An 18,061-nucleotide genomic window follows, 5' to 3' on the forward strand; every position below is an offset into this window, starting at 1 on the left:
GCGGCTTCGCGTTTTAATGAAAGTGCGTGATTATGAAACTTTGATGGAATTAAAACATTTTGAAATTGTTAAGTTTGATATGTAAAATAGATACATAAGTGCTTGTCATGCCTGCATTGGAGAAACATAGGTAAGTTTGCCTAAAAATGTTAATTTTTACTTATTTATTGTAGGTTATGAACCTAGTTAACCACATTCATTTTATGTTTACGTTAAAACGAGTATGTATTACCTATTTTTCGTAAATTTGACACGTTTCAACAAGCGGGAAGAAACTGCATTAAGTATTTCTACTATTGCAAATTTATAACCACTTTTTATAATATTCACAAATCAAAATCACTAAAATTTGAGTAGATATAATCTATATTAGACATATTAAATACTTTCGACCATTACTTGATGAAAATTCATATCAATTAATGAAATAAGACAACAAGATTTTCATACACTTTTATTTCAATAGTAATTGTTCCTTCGCTAATCTTGGTTTCTTCGGACTTACTAATATTTGCTCCTATACAGTAAAACCTCTTTATTCGCGGGGTATACGTTCCATAAATATGCCGCGAATACAGAAACCGTGGATATGGAATGGTAATTAGTATGGAATCATAGGGGATACGTTCTAAGGTTCCAAAATTAAACCAATATGTATCAAAATAAAATCAATGTATTGATAAATTCCCAATTAATTTTGAAATTAGTCCACTCAGTTACATCTTTTATAAAAGTCGCCTCAGCACGAGCCAACAGTACTCAAAAGATGCTGATACGTTGAAAAATAACTCCGAATCCTTTTCTACTTGGTTAGATTTTTTTAAAAAAGCCGCTTCGGTACGTACTAACTGTACGTACTCAAAAGGTGCCGATACATTAGGGGAATTCAGATTATCGGTTCTAGATATCGTGAGTTTAATGTTTGGAATAGAGGTTTGAAATTTTGTAGTAAGATACATAAAACTTTGTTCTAAAGTTCGTAGAATGTCATTTTTTAATTTTTTGATTTCTATTGAAAATACGTGTCCTACAAAAAGCATCAACATTAAGCACTTGTAAAAGCTTTTAATGGTCATATTACTGAAAACCAAAAACGTATCGAGTTAGTGTAAACCTTTGTCTGTTACCATACACAAAAAATCACAAATTTATCTCGCAGCGTTAAATCACAATGTTTAGAACAGAAACCCATGTTTTCGGAAATATTCACACTAGGCACGAGCGGTCTAATGCGGTCAATCCTCTTAATAAATGACACCGCATCCTTTTCTGTTTACCGATTGCATCCGCAAATAATGAAATTTTTAGCCGCGAATACAGGAACTGGGTTGCAATTTTTTCACCTGCGAATAAGGAACTTTTACTGTATTTGTTTCTTACTTGCCTGAAAAGTTTCTCGGAAATTAATGAAAGGAAACAATTGCGATTTTTCCTATTTTATTTAGCATTCGAAGTGAAGGAGGCAGCGAAAGTAGTAAAATAAGTCTCTTATAGTAGACAGATACTAATGTAGCAACACTTAAGTTTTATTTTTAATCTGTTTTCTACCGAAACACCCCATACTGTGACTATTAAAATAACGTCTGAGGAATGAATATCCAACTAATATGGCAAATGATCTCCTCGATGTCGTCAGCATTGACGATAGTGTATTTTGCATTAATTATACGTGCATCTGTTATTTTATAAACCTAATATCTAGAAACAAGTTGGGGCCGTTATTTATATGTATAATTAGCCCTCACCCGTCCAAATTTAAACGGTATTTTTGTCAGGAATGCGTAGTACTTGGAACTATTTTCACCGTAACCCAACATATTCCACCATAACCCAACTACATCCTTAACATTTTTCAATAATTTTATGATGTACCTATACTTTAATGCACGAATATATTTATGTAAATGTATGCAACCAGTTATACACATCACACAAAAATTAAATGGTCTGCACACGCCTTTAGAATTTATGCAACTAACAATGATGAAATATTCGTATTGACAGTAGAACCAAGTATCCTTCCATCTCTTATTTAAAGATTTTCATCGTCAGTTAGCTCCAGAATGTATATAAATTATAATATATATATAACTAGCCCTAATTCGTCCATCCTTTGGAGGGTACCTTTGTCGGGAATGCGTAACACTTGAAACCATTTTCACCATCTACACCCTTAACATTTTTCAATAATTTTATAATGTATACTTTAATGTACGTATGTATTTACGTAATTGTATGCAACCAATTTTACAAATCAAACAAAAAGTAAATGTTCTTCACACGTCTTTGGAATGTATGCCACCAACAATGATTAAAGACTCCGATTGACAATAGAACTAAGTAACCCTTTCGTCTCCTATTTAAGCATTTTCATTGTCAGTTACCTCCAGAATGTAAGTAAATTATAATTGCAAAGAAAAAACCAGCGATTATTTAAACAATATTTACCTCTCTTCATTTCAAAAAAAAAAAAGCTCAACTCATTTCAAGTTTCTCTTTCTACTAGTGATGGATAATACACGAAGAGGGAGTCGAACGATTCCAACGAACTTATGACACAAGCGATATAAATTATGTACTTATTAGCTCTTGTGTGTATTTGTAGATAATGACAACGGTTGTGCCGCAAATTCCGCCGTGCAGAAGGGAATAAATGTGGCATGGAAGCTACTTTCACTTTAGAAAGTGAACGTTCTATTGCTTTTCTAACACGGCAAGAGTTATATGGATTTTACTGGCAGGCCGCGGAGAGATGTTAAGTGCTAATTAAGCAGGCAGTAAAAGCGTTCAAACAGTAGCATGGCATACAACAACAGTTGTTGTTACCGCTGCTGAGTCGTCGGTCGTAAAATGAGGAAGCGACAACGCTTATGCGAATACTACACATACGTAAGTGTTGGTACCTATATGCGCGTTACTACCTGACTACTTGATGGATAATTAAAATCGCTCACAATAATCGTTTCAATTTTGATTGGTTGTTAAAAGCTTAATGTAAAAGGCATCCATATGGCTGAACCGCATATACGACGTTACACGATTTATTATTTTACTATACCGGAAGGCTTGCGTATGTCGGAGGGGCAATAAAAATTGTATTATTAATAATAATGATGTGAAATAAATTTAAATGATCGTAGTGGCATCTGTTCTAAATGAGCTATAAGGACTTCGAATTCTAAAGTTTACTTGACAACTTTATTAATCTGTAAACATCAAATTGCTCCTGCAAAAGTGAAGAATTATCTATTTGACTTTAGTGTTTGTCAAGAGTTATTTGTCGCAGAGAGGAATTACAAACCAAAACAAACAAACACAAACGCATATGCAATACATATATAGTACAGCGTAGGCTCTATCTGTTGGCAATTTGTCTAAATGGCAATTTTAGATTATCGGTTGCTATTAATAGATTAACTTCTGAAGCCTGTTAAAATGACTCCTTTTGGACATATCCACCAGGGGTCACACGTGGCGCGTGACGTGACGTGTGACGTTACACTTTCAGGTTTTATACCCCAGTAAATTTCTTTCCTTCGGTCGATAAAGAAGTTTCACTTCAAAAACGACCTGAAGAGCGTCATATTCTGTTTTCACTAATTTTACCCCTACGATAGATTCATGAGTTACTTTTGCATTGCACTATGAATGAAAAATGCGAATAAATAGACTATTTTTGTAGTTACAAGTATAAGAATTATTATTATTCATCTAATAATTCAATTTTAGGAGTTAGGAAGGGTAGAGTTAGACCTAGATTAGATTACTCTTCGCAAATAGTTAAGGATGTAGGCTGTTCTAGTATTAGGGAAATGCGAAGTTTAGCTCAGGATAGGAAAGAGTAGAGGTACGTACTAACCAGTCTTAGGACTGATGACCTTATGACGATGATGAAGAATTCAATTTTGATTGAGAAGTCTACCAGTCATAATCTATAAATTTAACGAAAAGCCTCAATAGAAAGTCGGCCTTGTGCGAGTCAGTCTCGCGCACCGAGGGTTCCGTGAAACCTTGTAGATATCTGAATAGTTCGTCCCTCGCGGAAATCGAGTCTTGAGATTTTTCCCGCTTTTTCCAAGTATATTTTAAGTTTCCCTCCAAAATCAATTTGCAAAACGTCAAATTGTAATATTACAGTTAAAAAATTACTTTTTTGTGATATAGCTACAAATTTACGGTTTCCGAATTTTCTCCTTGGTCTATAAGACATTACTTCTTGCCAAATTTCATGATTCTAAGTAGACGAGAAATACCCTATAGGTTTTGATTCCATTGCGAGTGTCAAAATATGCGGTTTTAAGGGATCGCAAACCTGAATATTTGGTATAAATTTCAACTTAATACCTCCATCCATTTCTGAAAAAAGGATCTTGACCGGTAGACAGACGGGCAACGATTGATCCTATAAGGGTTCCTATTTTTCTTTTGGTGTATGGAACCCTAAAAATGCCATTAGAAGAGTTACTATCATATATTTAAGTTCCTTATTATATTAGAAAAAGTCTTGTTGACGATATCCTACATGTACTTGAGCTGGTTCGAATGCTGTTAGAGATAGTCTAGAATCATTGGATTTTTCAGAGACAAAACTCCGCCTGTTCATTGTTGATGATACCCTTGCTAATTGATTAGTCTTAAACTCTTAAGAAAACGTCATTCTTGCTTAAAGATGAGAATATTTCAGCTCAAGTCTTCAACTTCAAAAAACCAAACGTTCTCCGTTTTTTTTTCTTTTCGGCAATCATTTTGTTTATTCGCCTTCCAGTATGTTTTAAATCAGCAAGATCAAATATGCGAAAGTTTACTAAATAATCGCCTCTAACATTGTTATTGTTTTGTTCAGTCTAGTGACCCTATATGTTACCGTGTTTACAGCTCGCATGCCTGCATTCGGACCGTGGTAGTCAAGTTTCAGTTGTCAAACTCCAATAAAATGGACCACCCACATCAACGATTCTATGTGTGATTTCTTTAACTTCTGATTTCGAATGATAAATTTGATTGACAAACTACTGAAAAAAATTACCTACTGTATCTCTTGAAGTCTATTGAAATGATTGGAAATGTTTCTTGATAAGTAACTTATTATTATTGTTACCTTTTCCCAAGTACAAATAAATACGCTATAAAACCAGAAAAATAATAAAATCCTTCAATAAATACGATCATAGACAAGCCTGAATTCCTAGACATAATATATTGTTTGTTGCTGAAGACGCAAATAAGAGCAACTAGCTCATCGAAGCTTGCATACCATGGAATTTTTCTTATCAAATAATCTTCTACAATCATCATCTCCACTAATCTATCAATTAATTTTTTGTTAATATTTTTGAAAATTATACCACATAAGAGGCCGCAAAGCTTCAAAATTTATTTTTTTCTGTAAATAGGGCCTAACACAATTTAATTTTGAATCCCAGAAATAATAAATTCAAGTATCTATTAATGTTTTCACATGAAGACGGACTTTTATAAACAAATATTCGGGTTAGAAAAGTAATAAAAGTCTAACAAATCATGTGTCTATTCATTGAGATAAATAGATGCAATTAATTTAATTAATTAATTCAAATAAGTCATTATATCATTTACTTTCTACTGTTTTAATAGATATGCAATTATTTAAGTTAATAATTACGTTTTTTCAGGTAAATACTACCTCGTTCAATAACACTTCAAGTCGCTTTCTCGTATATCCTTATGCTACAAATAGTGATCATATATTCTTAAATCCTAAATTAATGATTCTCTATATGGAGGCACTTTTTTTCTATGATTTTTTACCTAATGTATTTCAATGCGGAAGCGAATTGTCAATTTTCTCTTATAAGTTTTCGTTTTATGCTACTTTTGAACTATTTAAATAATTTTTCGAATCGGCAAGTTTTGATTTTCTCATAATATAACTTTAAAACAAATAATTATATATTCTTATTTTGGTATATTAAATTTAAGATATAGCAATTCATTCTTCGTCAATTAGGAATAGAATAATAGTTGGGCAGTTACTGATAGGTATTGATTTAATTTGTTACAAAAATTATCACATGTAATTTATATTATCTCATTCGCAATGGAATATTCTAGAATCTATTAATTAACCTACAGGCATTGATAGTGCCGACTATGGCGAAGTATAATACTTGATAACCTTCTTCATTTGCAGCAATTCTTTTTTGAAAGTTCGTGATTATTTTATTCGCGTTTACGTAGTAACAGCACTCCATGATTAATTGAATGATCATCGCAACGTACAATTATGACATCACACGAAGAAGGTCGTTAAAATTCAGTTCCTGCTTTGGTGTGGGAGGATCGAATCAAGGATAGAAGAGATTATTTATTAAGGACTTTACTATTAGGAACAAAACAAGCTGTGTAACAACATAATAACAATCGAAATGATGCATGGAAAGTTACCAATTCGCTAAAAGATCGATAAACAAGCTATTGTTATTCGGATAGCATTTGTTAAAAAATTATTAAGAATTTGATTATTTCAGTTATAGTATTGGAAACTCAAATTATGTAAAGTGAGTTTTAAATTTTAGGAAATCTAATCCTGCCATAAGGGTTTGGCAACACTGCGTTCAGATGTAAGTCGTGAGAAACGAAGTGGCTGAGTTATTAGTAATTTTAGAAGAATTGTAAGTCAGAAGAAAAATTTATAAGGGTAAGAAGGAAAAAATTGATGTAATGGAAACACGTAAGGAGTGAAAATACTTTGAAGTGGGAATAATCTTGAGTGTCAGGCTGTAGATATAGGAGAATACGAAGAAAATAAAGGAGGTACAAACGAAGTACTAATAACAGACAGCAACAATGAAAATGTAAACATTTCAGTGGGTTAGGGGAAAAAAAAAGCACTAGTTAGAGACAAAGGAACTATTAAAAGGGAAATGTGGAAAGAGTAATAGTGGAATTGATTACGAATTTTATTGAAAATGAGTTAAAAGAAAAGGAAAGGTGCAGAAGTAAAGAGGCATAAAGAATTGATGATCACAAAATAGAGAAGATAAAGCAGCAAATAATGGTTAAGAGTAGAAAGATAATTTGAAATGTGAAATTAAAGACATGGGAATACAGGAAATAAGTGAAGGTAAAAATAAAGATGATAAATGGCTATGTTAGAACAGCAGGTTAATGAAATAAAAGTACTAGAGAAGATGCTAAAGGGAAACGAAATAGAACGGTTGAATGACATGAAGGTTGGAATGAATATGGACGAAGGAGATTGGATTTGCGAAAGTTTATAATGGACAAGCTGAAAGTGGCAGTAAATTTAGTGGAAGTATGAAAAGTTAATAAAGGGATAAACAGAGCGAAGGTAAAGAGATTAAAAAAAAAAAATTATAGAAAATAGCAAAAATCTCAAAAGTACAAATATCAACCAAGATTTGACAGAGAAAGAAAGGAAAATAAAGAGAATTATGAGATAATTGTTAAAAGAAGAAAAATATAAATATTCTAATATTAAAAGGTGTGATTTATGGAAATGAGATGGTAGGTGCAAAGAAATATCTCGTGGTAATGATAGTAAGGGCAGCAAGGACATTGAAAGAAGATGAATAAAGTATGTGAAATAAAGTAGGTATAAGGAGCATTAAATAGAATGTTTGGCAATATGTAGTATTTACTACGACTTGTATTCTGAAGGTTGTTTTATTTTATGTTTTTGGTGTAAGAATATAAAAACAACTTAAGATTTACAATAAAGCAACTATTAATTCAGTCATAAATACAGACACACCTTCAGATTTTTAAAACAACTATTGTCAATACAAATTTCATTAAATAAAAATATTAACAATTTAAACTATTAAATACTCTATTAACACAGTCAAGTTAGCTTTAACCAGGTCTAACCCTATCGGGTTATGGTACTTGATATTAATTCGGTCTATTTCACTTCAAAATATAAAAACAAATGTAACAAAATCAACAAAAGGAAAAAATTAGAAGCGTTCGAAATGTGGTGTTACATGCGAATGAAAAGGTTAAAAATGAAGAGGTATTAGAAAGAATAGGAGAAGTTAGTAAAAAATAGGCGAGATAGGTTGATAGGACACCTTCTCAGGCATGAAGGTCTAGTCAGAGACGTATTAGAGGCAGAAACAGGAGTTAAGAGGAGTGAAGGTGGACCTAGATTAAATTACTGTTCGTAAATATTTAAGAATGTGGGATGTTCTAGTTTTGGGGAAATGCGAAGATTAGTCTGGGATAGGAAAGAGTGGAGGTACGTGTCCAACCCGTCTAAGTACTGACGACCTTATGATGATGAAATGTCTTTTGGAAACCGGATAAACGATGCAGAAGGTGCTCGACAAAGGTTGAACTTCACGCGCACTTTATCTTTCTCAATTATTACGTAATGACTCATAATTAGCTTTAAGAAGCAATTAATGTGAATGTTGTTGATGAGCTGTATCCGCCGACTTACACTAAAAAGATCTCTTTATCAGCGTATTTTTGTGCTAACTTTATTACTGAGCAAACCTTTGGTGTCGAGATATTCAACTGTCAATTTATTTTATATTCAAATAAATTGTTGTTTACCAAAGGTTTAAGTATTTGGTTATTATACATATGTACGTTCGGCCTCGCTAAATTTAACACTGACACAGTGAACGAAAAAATAAATTATTATTATTCCTTTGTTGGTGTTGTTTATTAAAAATCATATCAGCAAGGATTTATGTGATACGGATTCTCCAAATATTGCGTATTAAATGTGATAGAGAATTGAAACAGATGTGAAAAAAGCGAATCATACTAAGAAATAGTTATATTTTATATGAATAGGGTCATCTTAATTCTTTCAAAAAGTGACAGTTACTAAGTGATAAAGATAACAGATAACATACCCTACACAATAATAATTATTGACTAATGTCGATTGAGTTCTGATGGTAACTAGTATTTAAAGTAAGTTTTCTAATGCTACAAAACAAATTAAAGAACAAGAAACTCATCAAACAAGATTAGGGTAAAACATAATCGGGATGTGTTCACATATGGGATAGTGAATCTTCAAAGTAACAGTCTTGTTTTTTTTTTAGTTGAAATCACAAAACGAAAGGTCCTAACATAAAATGGTCGTAATTGAAACCATATCTCTATTGTCATAACACCGGTTCGATTCTAGGTCCATCTGCCCTGGTCTAACCCTCTGTGGTAAATACTGGGACAGTAATATTCTACAGATAATCTTTCATTCTCTTCTGTCTTCATTTCGTTCGTCCCATCTTTCTCACCTCAGCCACCACCCATCCATTCCTATATTTACTAAATGTAGCTTGAAGGTGTCCTTCCGCCGTTTCCTATGGCTTAGTCCGGAGATCGTCCGCCCACTAGCATTGAGTAGCTGATGGGAATAAAACACCCAAAAGTTTTAATTTTTTTTGTGAAAGTGTAAACTTCTTTAGCATCGTCGTGGGAGAATATGAGATAGGGAGCATTATACAGTCTTTCTTATGTTCGTGGTTCTCTTTGTACTCTGCATCGTACCCCCCCCCACTCGTGTTTACCAAGGCATAGTGACAGTTTGCTAGGGCCTCAGCGTTTTACGGGTGTTTGTACGTGTTTTTGCGCGCATGCGTAGTACAAAGCTTGAGGAAAGGCATCACAACAACCGTGGTATTTTGTATACATGTACGTATACATGTTTGTAGAGTTTTTTCATCATCTTTATAATAAAATTAATCAAATATGCTGAAAACGAATGCAGAACATTGTCGCGATATTGAAATTAAAATATTGGAAGTTTTCACTTCTACCATGTGTGAATTGTACACATGTTTTTTTTTGTTTCTGGTACGGCCCAGTTCAATAATATAAAAGATACCACGACGCGCTCTACAGTAGAATTGCAATTAACTTAGCTTAACCTAAGCTAATTAACATTAAAAGAAATTCTGATACTACACATGAGTCTTTGCTGACGCTTTTTCTTCTCTCAACCCAGTGTGTTATTTCTCTGGGGTGTTAACTATTATTCTCATCTTAATCATTTTATAACAATATAAATAAACGGTTAGGTAAACAGTGATCAAGTTTATTGTTGTTACATTAGATAACCACTCTTCTAAATATAAATATATTATGAAAATTGATTCGTAAGGCTACAGTACATGAATTATTCGTCTTAAAAGTAGCAGTAAATGTTTATTATCAGTTGTTCACCTTGCAAAAGTTTTCCATCACAATCCGAGAGGTTATACATAATTTATAAATACTTTAACTATGCATGTTTTTGGTTTGTTCAAAAAGTGACAAAGACTAAAACAGAAAATTTTACAAACACCACTTATTACCCACTGTATCTGAACGCGTAGAAATCAACTCGATCAATCGATCGTGTTGACATTTCACACGTAGTAAATTGCAATTTTCCATTTAATAACAACTACTAAAAACAGCTGTGCATAATTGTTATTATCCTTCGAATTCTCCACCAACATTTTCGCTAAAATGCTTAATAGACCGGCATGTCTACACGAAGGTCGGTTACTTTAACACTTCTTCCTATACCTTTCCTTTTTTAATGACGCCAGCTTTGTCGAGGTGCTGCTAATTCTGTAAGGACATTGCTTTCTGAAGGTGATTTGCATTTGATGCAAAAATAGACCGAAAATCCAACAACGAACGCGTGGGACGCGTACAAAAAAATACTAAAAAATTCTGTAGTCATTTCTCATATGATCAGATATCTTCAAATTGTCATGGTCACTGCAGTACATTTTTGCTTTTATTTCAACACAGTAAATTCTTAACAATTCCAAAGCGGTTGTGTTAAATAAATAAATTTACAGAATTGGCCGCAACTCAATTTTGAGACACCACATCAGTTGATAGTCAATATAATAGTGTGATTGAATTGTGAGTTAAACAGCAAGTATTTTGTTATAATGAATTTAGTCAGGAGTGGAACAATACAGCATGTTCCGACACACCCCCCCAGAGTTTAATGGGTACTCCCCTCCCAGAGTGTCCAGGAAACTATCACCTAACTCGAAGTGGATTTACATTCTCGCTTGTTCAAAACAGAGATCCCATCAAACTGAAGAAATATCGCAAGAAATATTACAGAAATTTCCAAACAGTTTTATATTTGGAACGTTGGTCAAAATATCTGAGAATGTCATAACATAATGCTGAAAGCCATTCCCACTCCTCACATATCATGATTCTTAAATATTCGAAGACGTTCTCGATCCTTCCAGACTCTAAAACATTCTGCCAACATTTAAGGACATTCTAGAACATTCTCATTTACTCTAAACTGGTATTTGGCTGCCGGTAGTCGACCTGCAAACCCAAGCACAAGCCAAGAGAAAGAGAAATTTCGACTTTGGACGAAATATAAAAATGCTCTAGGACGGTTACTCGACACGAAGCTACTATCACATACTGACATCGATGATCTGTTCTAGTTATAGCTTCAAAATGAAATATACCGACACACCCGACAACTCAAAAAATTTGCTTACTGTTTTTTAACAGCCGTTATGTTCTTAATATCATTTGCCCTGCTAATTATTAAAATATAAGCAAACGTCGATCAGCTGGGTCTTCACAATATCTTGGGTCTTAGATAAGCTATGTTTTAGTAAACCTAATATTACTACTATACAAATTTTGTTTTTTGCCAAAATAAAAAAGCATATTGAAGAAATGCATCACTTTGTTCTTTATAAAAATGAACTAACTGTAATATTAGAACGTCATAGCTAAAGTAACACAATACTCCTCTTAAATATCGTGGTCCTTCTAACATACACAGGTTAATAAACAGAGTTTATGTTCTTTTTACTACAAGTGAGTAATGGATTTGTATTAGCTGAAGTATAGAGCTGTCATTGAACTTTTAAAACTCAAGGATTGTGGTCTTGCTAGGATTCATAAAAGGTTCATGGAAACATTCTCGGAACAACTATTGAAAGTTTTTGAAGTTAACACCGACACGTGGTTGCAAAAATGTTATTTTGGTTTTTGTCTCTTCGAACATTTTCATAAACCCGCCTACATCTCTGTGGTGCTGTTTGCATTAATTCGTCTCCATGGGCATTCTTCGACTTTCTATGAGTCTCAATAAAACCACAATTCTCCAGATTTTAAGATTCATTAGCAGCTACAAAATCCATGATTAACCTGAATTGTCTACTCCTTTATATCCTAAACCAATGTTTGCATGTCATTAGAACTATAACATCCCACATCCCTAATCTAACCTAAGTCTTCCTCTACTTCTCTACTCATATTTCAGCTTCTGATCTCTCGTCTCTAAGATGTCCTACCGTTCTATCTCTCTTCTTATTGATTTCAATAACGCCCCTGTTCTTCTACTTTTTGCATTGTCTAATTTCTCACTTTTTCTGTACACGACATTTCATTGTTTTTACTGTTGTGAAATTTCTGTGGCATTAAATATGGGTAATTATGAAATGACAAGCACTTCTTAAGTTTTACTAAATCCGAATCTGCAACACCCCCTTTGAGAGTTAAGGAATACACTAATGAACTAGTACAGCACTAATTTCTAAAATAAGTTTTTTATTACCCATAGTAAAGATTGAACGTGAAGAACATTATCTGCCGGTATTAGATTACTGTTTAAAATATACCAAATAACTACGAAAACACTATTTAATGAGTCCTTCTAATACAGATTTGGTTGGGCTAGGTTATATTACTGCGTTGCCTAATAGTAAGATAAATAACAGTTACCGAATATGCTACGGTCTATAAAAGTAAACAATCGTACTTAATGCAAACCATCGAGGGATCTTCAAGGAAACTTTCCCAAGGTCCATCCGCCATCAGAGCAATAGCGATCAACCTTCTCGTTTGATGTTGGCTTCGTGTTATATGAATTTGCGCCGTTGGTTATAGCCTAGCCGTTATAGTAAATAATTGTGCAAAAGTAACATTGAGCCATTGCTAGCAACCGGAGCCGTTGTTTTCTACGGGTATTCGAATTCGGCCATGGCGTTGACCATGGTGTGCGGCGGACCAAGCACACCTGCAGCTCCACGTCGACGGTCGCCGTGGCCGACAACGTAGCTGGTCGATCGCGCCGAGCGACTACTAACCTTCTGCCTCGATTTCCTTGTTGAGCAACCGCGGTGTTCGTGGTTTCCATTGCAGGACATGTGTACGTATCTATGTGTGTTTGTGTATTTATAACATTCATTCGTTTCTATCTATGAATTTTAAAGACACTTGTTGCCATTGAGCGCCATTGGTCTATACACATAGCTACCACACATCTAGTGTCGCTTTTCCAGCTATACGAACACTTTTTACAGAAAATAGTTCTATTCAAGATACGTTATGAAATAACCGTACCATCAGAATGACATACATAAGTATTTCGTAGCGCCTTTAAAAGAAAAAGGTGCAGTCTTTTTCTTTCTTTTTTGCTAACATTACGGATAAATGGTTGGAAACATTTTAGCATTAACGATAGTGTTTAGAATTACTAACTTAAAAAAATGGTTTTTAGATTTTCATAATCCAACCAACTAGTATCGTATCATCACACACCATCGAGGGATCTTCAAGTACATTGATATACTACTAACCGATTATTATTATTAATATTGTTGAAAGTAATTGGAAAAGGATATAAAGGTATTTCTTATGTCTAAACGTGTAAATAAGGCTAGAGTTTTTAACTAGAAGCGGGTCCAACTAGGTGCTTACATATCGCCTGTTCTCCTAAGTTTGAAATGTTGATTATTATTAGCTAAGGAATGGTAGTAATTTTTACAGCATGTATGAAGCTTTGATCTAATAGAGTACAAACTAAAAAAGAAAATGGTACTGCTCACCGAGCGGCACGGCGTAGAGGTTTAGATTAAGACCATTGCATAGCATTCGGGAGGACACTGGTTCGATTCCGGATCCGTCAACCTTGAACCAATTTTTTTGTAGTTTCCTTGGGTAACTTAAGGGGCAGTAACATTCCACATAATCTTTCACTCACCTCTATCTTCTTTTCGTTCGTCTTATCTTTCTCATTTCAACCACCACCCATCCATTCCCACGCGTCCTTAAAGGAATCGGAAGGGAGCCTGCTCCTCTGCTCTCCAGCGTAATCTAAGGAGACTGATCGCCCATCAGCACTAGCAGCGGGTGAAAATGAAACACCCAAAACGTTTAGGGTTTGTGTTACTATAGAAGCACGATATTCTAACTGACAAATTGTACAGTAACATGTTCCCATAAAAAGGGGGGTAGGTTGTCATTCTATGTGGCGAATAAGATTGAAATAGACAAAAATTATTGCAAAAAGAAAACATGAAATACCTTGATCGATTCACATTATTTCACAAAAGTTTTAGATAAATGTTGTAGGTTTTCTAAGGAGGAGTCAGTTGGCGACCTTGACTGTAACTTTCGACATCAATTTTTTAATATAAATACATATTTTTCACCTGAATAATGAAGAGATCAGGAAATATGATAATCGGAAATACACTTAAAGCTGATTTGTTCTTAATTTTCCATGTTCCGAATGACATTTTTTACAATAATTAGTAATATTTTGCAACATTGTCACCTGTTTTGCTCCAACTTACACGTCCGCTCTTAGGAAATTTGATTAAATATCATACCAATGTCTTCGTTTCATTAAAATTTTGAGCACCAACTCGATGACGTAATTAAGAAAATAGGGCACTTTCTCACCCTCTGTATATACCCATTGTTTCTAGCTGACTATCCGTCTTCTTAGAAACGTAACCCCCCCCCCTATTATAGACTATTATAAACACTGACTCGACTTTTAATTGTATACGACGACGACCAAACGGTCAATGTTTTTAATGAGAAGTAGAAATCACTGAGTAACCGAAATTTTGTCGCTGCGCAACCGATGATCACGACCCACGAGATTTTAAACTACCTCTACCGTAAAATTTCTTCATATGCCTGATACTGAATCATTAAGAATGTATGGAATAATATTAGCAATTATGTAGTAATTGAAATTACTAACTAATGAGGACAAACAATATAAATAAGCTTCTAGTAAGTCTATGCAGGGTTATCACTTTTTCAAATTAATTACTTGACGCGAATAACTGATACAAAGAAAACAAACAATTCCCACTTTTTTTGTGAAATATTATTAATGAAAGCAGGTACTTAATTTGATCTCATCTTTTTTTTTCATAGATTCACTTGTTTAAGGTTCATTAACACTAACTTAAATTCATAAGAATAAAATTTTAGAAATCTTCCTCATCCTTTTGAGTAAATAAGTCTTTGAATATTTTCAATTGTTCTTTTTTAAATTTTAACTTTTGCTTTTGTTTTGCTCAATGAATTAAAGATCGAAGTGTGTATACACCTTGTACGCCACTGGATACAGCGATATATGTATTGTGCAGCAGCTAAAAGGTTTATTAATAATCCTTCTAATTTATTTTCTCCGTTACGATTATTTGTACCCTTGGAACATTACCTTGGATTAACTGAAAGCAAAGTGGCGATTATACCGTTTTGAGATGAAGCGCTAGTTTAAAGCGTTTGTTCGGAACAGTAGACATCACCATTAAATGATACAATACGTCTCATGGCCGAATAATTATTATCTTCAATAAATGAAAAGTTTAAAATCACGGCATTTGAAATTAAATTTATTTTTATAAATCGTTAATAGAAATCAAATGCTGTAAAATAATTTTATACCACTACCAAGTAAAACAAAAATAGTGGTATGCAACAGCAGAAAAAATACAGAAAGTGTGAATATAAAAATAGAAGATGAAAAATTAGAAATCGCTGATTATCAGTATCTAGGATGTTAGATAATTCAGGATGGAAGAAGCAGTGGAAATATAAAACAAAGGATAGCGCACGGTCGAGACGCCTTCAACAAAAAGAAGTATCTTTGATTTAGAAATTTTTAAAGACATTTTTGAAGCACGGTTCTGTACGGATGCGAAACGTGGACGATGGGCGCGGCGGAAAAGAAGAGGTTAGCAGCGTTCGAAATTTGGTTTTACTGACAAATGATGAGGATACCATGGATAAAGAAGGTTAGAAATGAGGAGGAATTAGAAAGAGCAGAAAAACAGAGGGCGCCTGAAAGTAGATGAGATAAGCTGGTAGGACACCTTCTCAGACTTAAGAAGTTAAAGGGTAGTTTCTACTCATTAAAGTGAATTAATTTTTTTTATTAAATAATAAATTTGAGGTTATCTATAATAGTAAAAAAATTAATTCACTTTAATGTATTGGAAGCCCTACAAAAATTCTTCTAAAAAGGTATCACTGTTAGATATTACTGCATGTACCTCATAAAGTTTTTCTTTCGTATGACAGGTTTGCACACAAAACGAAGTAACATGGTACTCTTCTTCACCATTTATACCATATTTGATTAAATGGCCGATAGAAAAAAATCGTTCTACATCCTGTACTTATATCGTTTTAATGTAGGTTATTACCAACTCAAAAGAATATTTCAGAAACGTTTCTAAAACTGTAAGCTATTTTCCGACATGTTTCTTTAGGTCACGTCTATAGGTCAGTTCCCAATAATTCAAATACGTTTTTGTTTTAAAATCGATTAGAACGTACCATGGTTAAATTTTCAGTTTAGGATTCTCTCAAAATTTTCCGTAATGTCTAACGGGCCGAGGCGTACGCATGATTTTCGTTCGGGGGGGTGGGCTAACTTTTAATTTAATTAGGTATGTGAGTTGTTCTAGTTTTGGGGAAATGCGAAGATTAGCTCAGGATAGGAAAGAGTAGAAATGCGTGTCCAATCAGTCTTAGGACTGACGACCTTTTGATGATGATGATGATGTTGATAGTAATTTTCTTATCTTTAAATAGATCCTTCACTGACCGTTATCGCTACCACTTATTTTTATTATAGTGTTATCACTTCTTACTGAGGATATTCTTTTAATTTCGAAGGGAGGTTTTTAACCAAATAACCGCCACCCAGGGCGCTTGCTAATGGACCACTAAACTCCAACAACATTAACACTAAATTGTACAGGAAACTGATGTATTATACCTATCTTCCATAAATTCAAGTTTTTAAAAAGCAATGTAAGTAATTATGCAATTTAAATGGTCGTTACTTTCTAAATGTGCATAATAATATACTAACAAGTACGTTATACATATTTATATCTTCCTCTATCATCATAAACTGCATGGGTATACAGTTAGTTAAAGTTAAGGACACTCGATGATGTCATTGTTCATTTTATCGACAAAATCAGCATGCACATAATGAAAGTGTATAAAGGAATCTACTAAAAATAATAGCCACCTGCAAATCGTTCTTCCTGTAGCACCTACAGTTTCATAGCTTCGACTATGTTTAAGAGGTATTAAGCTCGCAGCTAATTTTATACGATAATTTAAATTGAAACAGGTATGTTTTCGTTACCTTCACTTTAATTTTATCCTCGATACATTTGCGTAACACACTTAAGGGGCCCCTGGTGGATTCCATTTTTGTTAACACATTTTTAACCCTATGATGTTTTCTTTCAGATTGAATAGGCACTGTAAAAAAAAAACAAAAACAAGTAAAATATTTTAGAATATATGTACTTTCAAGTAGACATTACTAGAACCATCCAAAGTGATTTGTAGGTTGGATGTTTTAATTATATAATTGTACCTACCTATACATTTCATAAGTGAAAAAGTATCGATATGTAAATTTGTGCGAAATCAGTAATTATTTATTACTGTAAGAAAAATTAAGGCATCTTTATATATATTTCGGCAACGAAATTCTTTTTTAAATCCTGATGATGTTCTAGTACGGTGACGTACTGGTAAATAGGTAACTGTAGTAAACATGCGAATATTTTACGTTCTGTCCAATAAATACACCAATTGAGCTCATAAAAACTTTACTAAACACAATTTAGGATACATCAATCTTATCACCTTCAAAATACAATCGACTCTCGATAATTTGAAACTCAAGGAACCAGAGATAAATTTAAAATTATCAAGAGTTCTAAAAGAAAAGCGTTTGATTAAAATCCGTGATTTGTTATTTCTATATAATTATTAT

General features: G+C 33.5%; 2 protein-coding genes across 2 annotated transcripts in view; one reads left to right on the forward strand and one right to left on the reverse strand.

Annotated features, from left to right (window-relative positions):
- Positions 1-18,061, forward strand: part of LOC108733942 (ecdysone-induced protein 74EF-like) — a 210,834-nt gene that overhangs the window by 176,967 nt on the left and 15,806 nt on the right. The gene's annotated exons all lie outside the window — the stretch shown is intronic.
- Positions 1-18,061, reverse strand: part of LOC108733943 (U7 snRNA-associated Sm-like protein LSm11) — a 57,666-nt gene that overhangs the window by 25,728 nt on the left and 13,877 nt on the right. The window contains exon 2 of the mRNA XM_018465308.1: positions 17,420-17,538. Coding sequence (XP_018320810.1) covers positions 17,420-17,538 — 119 coding nt within the window. The remainder of the gene's footprint in view (positions 1-17,419; positions 17,539-18,061) is intronic.

The sequence above is a fragment of the Agrilus planipennis genome, unplaced genomic scaffold (genome assembly GCF_000699045.2).
Source record: "Agrilus planipennis isolate EAB-ADULT unplaced genomic scaffold, Apla_2.0 scaffold43, whole genome shotgun sequence".
Taxonomy (NCBI): domain Eukaryota; kingdom Metazoa; phylum Arthropoda; class Insecta; order Coleoptera; family Buprestidae; genus Agrilus; species Agrilus planipennis.